At 40.2% G+C, this 6,000-nt stretch overlaps 1 protein-coding gene across 1 annotated transcript in view; it reads left to right on the top strand.

Annotated features, from left to right (window-relative positions):
* The window catches only part of LOC104026950 (homer protein homolog 1-like), a 58,219-nt gene that overhangs the window by 1,639 nt on the left and 50,580 nt on the right, over nt 1-6,000 (top strand). The window contains exon 2 of the mRNA XM_075725620.1: nt 4,128-4,259. Within this exon, the coding sequence (XP_075581735.1) occupies nt 4,158-4,259 (102 nt within the window). The 5' untranslated portion in view covers nt 4,128-4,157. The remainder of the gene's footprint in view (nt 1-4,127; nt 4,260-6,000) is intronic.

Below are 6,000 nucleotides of genomic sequence, written 5' to 3'. Positions count from 1 at the left end.
GGATAAAATTTAAATTCTGTACTGATTGTCTGAACATCATTAAATCTTTCTTCTTGAAAACAAAAGGACATTTTTAAGGCATCATCTTCACTCACTTCTGATAGATGCTACCGTACATCCAGATTCCCACTTTAATTTGCTTGTGGAGATCTTTGGTCTATTTTGAGAGAGGGTTTGCTGTTTTTTGTTTTGTTGTTGTTCCCCCCCCCCCCCCCCCCATTCCATTTCAGTGGGCCTGTGAGACAGATTTAGCTGAGATAGGTCTTATAGAAACAAGTTCTGCTTAGTCTTTCTACATTCTGTGTAATGTTGTTTTCTGAAGTTACTGTCTCCTCTTAAAATACCTGGCACAAGAAATGATGCATCTCCATCTAACTTGACTCCAGAAAATGTTCTAGGACCATAAGGTGTTGAGTGTACAGGTCATATTTTATAGTTACATACAGTATCTGGATCCCTGTTGCCCATGTCAAGGAGATCCTGATAATCAGATAAAACTTGAGGCTGGTTTCTATGACCTCTTGAGTAAATATCTTCTATGCAACCTTTTTCTCCTACCACTCTAGGAATCAAGAGAAAACCTGAAAAATAAAATCTCTTATGCAATATGACATGACAACACTGAGCAGTTGTTGCTAAGGCTTTCAGTTCTCATTAATTATATATTCATTTCATATCTATTTGGAAAAATGTGTTTTAGTACTTCTTTCTCCTAGGTGATGGAAGGAAGCCTCCATTATTTCTCTAGTAACACTGTAGACAGACACTAAGATTATTCCCAGAATCCTGCTGTCTTAATGCTAATACAGGTTTTAAGTAAGGCCTGTAAGCACAGGTCTTGTTTGTAAACAGAGAGGGACTCGTGGGCAAAGTGGTGAATGGTGGCTGTCTTGGTCACAGTGATCGTGAAGTGGTTGAGTTTCAAATAGTTGGTGATAGGAGAAAAAGTGCCAGCAAAACTTCGTCCCTGGATAGGGGGAGAGCAGGCTTTGGGCTGCTGAAGGAACTAGTTAATAAGGTCCCCTGGGAATGTGCTTTTGAAGGTATTGGGGTCCATGAATGCTGGTCACTTTTTAAGAGACATATCTTAAGAGCACAGCAGTAGGCAATTCCAAAGTGTCGGAAGTCAAGCAAGCAGAGCAGAAGGCCAGTTTGGATGAGCAGGCATCTCCTTCCAGAACTTAGGTGGAAAAGGAAAGTGTACTGACATTGGAGGCAAGGACAGGTGACATGGGAGGACTACGGAGATACTGTTCGCCACTGTAGGGAGAAAATTTGTGCGGCCAAAGCTCGATTAGAGTTCAAGCTGGCCAGTACTGTGAAGGACAACAAAAAGGGCTTTTTTAAATATGTTAACAGCAAAAGGAGGATCAGAGATAACATTGTCCCATTACTTGATGAGGTCGGTCACCTCACAAATAGGGACGTAGACAAAGCAGAGACATTTAATGCCTTCTTCGCCTCTGTCTTTAACACTGATGATGGGCCCTGGGACCCCCCGGAGCCCTGTGTTGGAAGACCGTGAGAGGGGGAATGATAAACTCCCAGCCAACTCTGAACTTGTTCGAGACTTGCTGCTCCAGCTGGATGTGCATAAGTCTATGGGGCCCGATGGGATTCATCCCAGGGTACTGAAAGAGCTGGCTGATGTTATCACGGGAGGTGTCCATTATTTTTCAACGGTCTTGGGAATCTGGAGAGGTCCCGGTCAACTGGAAGCTGGCAAATGTTGTCCCAGTTTTCAGGAAGGGTAAGAAGGAAGACCCTGGTAATTACAGGCCTGTCGGTCTAGCTTCAGTGCCTGGTAAAATTATGGAGAAGGTTATTCTGGGAGTTATTGAAAAACACTTAAGAGACAGTGCAGCCATTGCTCATAGCCAGGACAGGTTCACGAGGGGAAAGTCCTGCTTAAACTAACTTAATTTCCTTTTATGACAAGGTCACCCATCTAGCTGACCAAGGGAAGCCAGTAGATGTGGAGATTTTTGTTGTTTGGGTGGGTATTTTATTTATTTATTTTTAATTTTAGCAAAGCTTTTGATACTGTCTCTCACAGTATCTTTCTGGACAAAATGTCCAGCACACAGCTAGACAAGTCTATGATATGTTGGGTGAACAATTGGTCCAGGCAGCCTGTTCTGGGTTCTCTCTTGTGCAGCCAGCCCACATATTCAGCTGAAGCAGTGAGCAGTCCCAGCTGAAAACTGGTTGGTTTCTCCAAGGTTTTGTGCTGGATTAATTTGCAACCAGATATGCCACTGTCACTGCAGCTAATGCCTGTCCTGCAGGCTTTAAACCTGCCTGTTGCTTGGAGGTCATAAGTCCCTGTCCTCAGAGTCCTCTTCTGCACTGAGGAAGTTACATTTGTGACAAAATTACCTGCACTCTCAAATCTGTGATACAAGTTCAAATTAATCAAGCAATGGATGGAACTGGGGCTTAAGCAAGAAGACAACATAGCTAGAGCTTGAGTTGGGAGGAAGACTCTTTTCTACACTGTCCCCAGGATAATTAATTTCAGACATGTTACTATTGATGGCTTCCACACCAAGAGAGACTGAGCACTAAGTGAACTTGCACAGCTCTGTTCTGGGCTTCCACCAGGTTATTTCAAAAGGAGGGTTTCCAAGCACTAACAGAAGACAAGAAGCATACAAGAAAAACAGAGTTCTAGGACACATCCTTTCTTAGAAGTCCGCCTCTGCTGTCTCACGTTATCTTTTCTGTCCTACATGGCATAGACAGCTGTTTCCCATGAGGTCAGTTGGAGGCCTTGGTGCAAGTGCAAGCCTGCTAGCTTTATTTGGGCCCCCAACCATATGCCTAAAGAAAGGAGGATGACTGAATTACCAGTGACTTCAGTGACCAGCTCCTCCTATATGAAAATCTGAGGAGAAGTTTTGTGGTCAATTAATGCTGGAGATGGTTCTCCAGTCTCTAGTCACACAACCAATCTTGTCCTTGACCTGATGAGGCTTGTTGATTCAAATGTAAGCTTTCAGGCATTCCAAAATTATCCAGGGGTTGTTCACAATGGTAGCCAAAACTTGCATTTTGAGCAAGTTGTAATGAAAAGGAGAACGAGAGAGAGAGGAACAAAACCCAGGAAAAACAAGTGATGCAACTGTTCACCACCCACCGACTGACACCTAGTCTGTCCCCAAGCAGAGATCGCTGCCCCCGGCCAACTCCTCGCAGCTTATGTACTGCCCATGACGTCATATGGTATGGAATAGCCCTTTGGTCAGTTTGGATCAGCTGTCCTGGCTGTGCCCCCTCCCAGTTTCTTGTGCCCCTGGCAGAGCATGGGAAGCTGAAAAGTCCTTGACTGGCATAAGCAGTACTTAGCAACAACTAAAACATCAGTGTGTTATCAGCATTCTTCTCCTACTAAATCCAAACCACAGCACTGTGCCAGCTACTAGGAAGAAAATTAACTCTATCCCAGCTGAAACCAGGACACATTAGCAGAAGTTGTATGCTGGAAGATGCACTTCTTCCATCCTGTATGTAACAAGAACTAGAGAAGAAAAATCTTTTCTAAGAGTAGCTGCTCTTCTGTAGTTGGTGTATGACCCTGTCACTGTTAGTCATGTTTGTGTGTGTATAAAGGAAAAACAGATTCTTGCAATACAGAAACTTAAAAATAAATTGTGCTTCTTGTTTCGTTGCATGTTTTCCAGTGAGGGTTGCGTATGCAACGGGGGGAATGCAGCTGTGAAGCTTACAGTGGATCTTGAGAGGCATTACTTTAGGGGACAAAGAAATACACTTGTGAGACAAAAGAAGACTTCACTAGTTCTTCTATTCTGATCTTGTTAGCCTATGTGGATGCTTTAAAGGGCTTTTTTTTTTTTTTTTTTAGACTTGCTAACTATTAAATGACTGCTTGCAATTGCAAACAGGTGCCCCCCCTTTGCTCCTTTTAAAGAATGTATGCCAATATATGCTTTTGTAATTTTAGCTGTGATTGAATTAGAAGAAAACTGTTCCCTAGTTGCAAGCTTGTCTCATTCAGTGTACACAGATACTTGTCTATAATACTGATATTTTCAATTATTGAGTAGTCTTTTTAAAAAAATCAAACCCACGGAACCCCTTTTTTACAACTATTACTTTTTTTTCAGGCAATAATAAATAGCACTATCACACCCAACATGACATTTACTAAAACATCCCAGAAATTTGGCCAATGGGCAGACAGCAGGGCAAATACAGTCTATGGCTTGGGATTTTCATCTGAACATCACCTTTCAAAAGTAAGTATGACCAATGACAACTATTCAGCCAGTCAAGCAGCTTAAGAGTATTTGATTCCTGCTGGTTGTATCTTGACTCAGTGCTCGCTACTGTTGTTATTTAAAAATAGTTTACAAAAAATGTTCTGTATCAGAATCATAGTATCTATCCTTATAATGAAAAAAGACAATATAATATTGTTATAACTCTTTGTTGCCTATGAATTTTCTTTTAACTGATTGAGGAAAGGAGGGAGATTTAAGCTATCACAGTGTATGCTGTTAATGCTTTCTAGGTATTCACTTGTTAGGTTTCGTTAGGTTTCTCTTCTTTAAAGTTGTTCTTCCGTTACAGTTTTTCATGATAGAATTTAAAGGAGTAGACTATGTAGTGTTTCTTCTGTGTTTAGATCTCCTAGAAAAAAATTGTTGGTAGTCTTCAGATGTGTTTTTGTCTTTTAAGCCACATTCACTTTTCTGCTGTGTAGTGCATCAAGTTACAGATATTTCAACATGTGCAGGTTTAAAGTAAAGCCAGCGGGGAAAAATATTCAATGTAAAAGAAAACTATGTTTTCTTGTTGGAATAAAAAAGTTGAAATTTTTACTAAAGAAACTCAATGCCCTATGAGTTTTTTTTTCTGGTCTACTTGTGTGGGAGGGAAGTTCACCTTAATCCAAGGAAAGCAGTAACTCCTTTTTCTCAAAGTGATGGTATGGTTCCTGTGAGCACCCTTTCTACAATCCCTGTTGTTATTGATACTACTCTGGTAGATGAGTCCAGGAACCTGTAAAAGCCAGTGTTGTTTTTTTCCAGATGAGGAATTCCATTTTCAGTTTAAAAACATGTTTCTATATTAAGCAGAGAATTTTGGTCTTTGAAATATACAAGAGATCTGGAAACCCAAATGCAATATAAAGGAACATATAATACATGTTTGAGTAAGGAATAATGGTTGGCTTATTATTAAAAAAACATAAATAAACAAAAAAATCATACTGGCCCTTTTGAGAAAGTAATTGTCACTATCCAAGGATAAGCATGGGCCTGTCAGAAAACCATTAAAAAGAGAACCAGTACATCTGCTTTATTTGGACAGTGTGATAAGCTTGTAGGATTTCTTCCTTTCATAATCCAATAGCTTTCATTTCTATGAAGCAACACAAACCCAGGAAGTTCTGAGTGATATTAATACTGAATATATGCATGTGCATTTGTGCATGTGTCATTGCTTCAGTGAACTTAGAAACTTTGTGATTCATTTAAATTGGTGTGTATGTCCTAGAGGCACTTGCTTACCAACATGGTAATAACTTTTGTTAATATTTCAAAGGATTTAGCATAAATCCTAATTTAGTTTACCTCTCTCATATACTAGTTTGTTTTCCTTAATCATGGAATGCTTCTTTGGAGGCAAAGTATCATGCTGTAGTCATGCATAGCCTGTGTTTGCCTGCCTTTCAACACTGGGTTGTCCTTGCCAGTGAATATTTTTTATTTTTTTCATCTGTCCTTTCCTTCACTCTTTCCTTGCTCTCCCCAAGTGATACTTACTTCCTTCTTAATTACAGTTGTTTCAATCCCATTCTTTCGCTGCCCTCAAACTGATGTCTAAGAGTTTTCAGTATGCCCTTGGCTTAAAACTTTATATTGCCGTTGAAAAAATAATCTGAAAAGCTACAGTAGATAGTTTGTCTTAAGTACATGTTTGATTAGCAGTTACTCAGATTGCGGTGATTTATGAAGAATACACAGATCTGTT

This window comes from Pelecanus crispus, chromosome W (assembly GCF_030463565.1).
Source record: "Pelecanus crispus isolate bPelCri1 chromosome W, bPelCri1.pri, whole genome shotgun sequence".
NCBI lineage: Eukaryota > Metazoa > Chordata > Aves > Pelecaniformes > Pelecanidae > Pelecanus > Pelecanus crispus.
The sequence above is the reverse complement of the archived record's forward strand: the minus strand, read 5'-3'. Positions and strand labels throughout refer to the sequence as shown.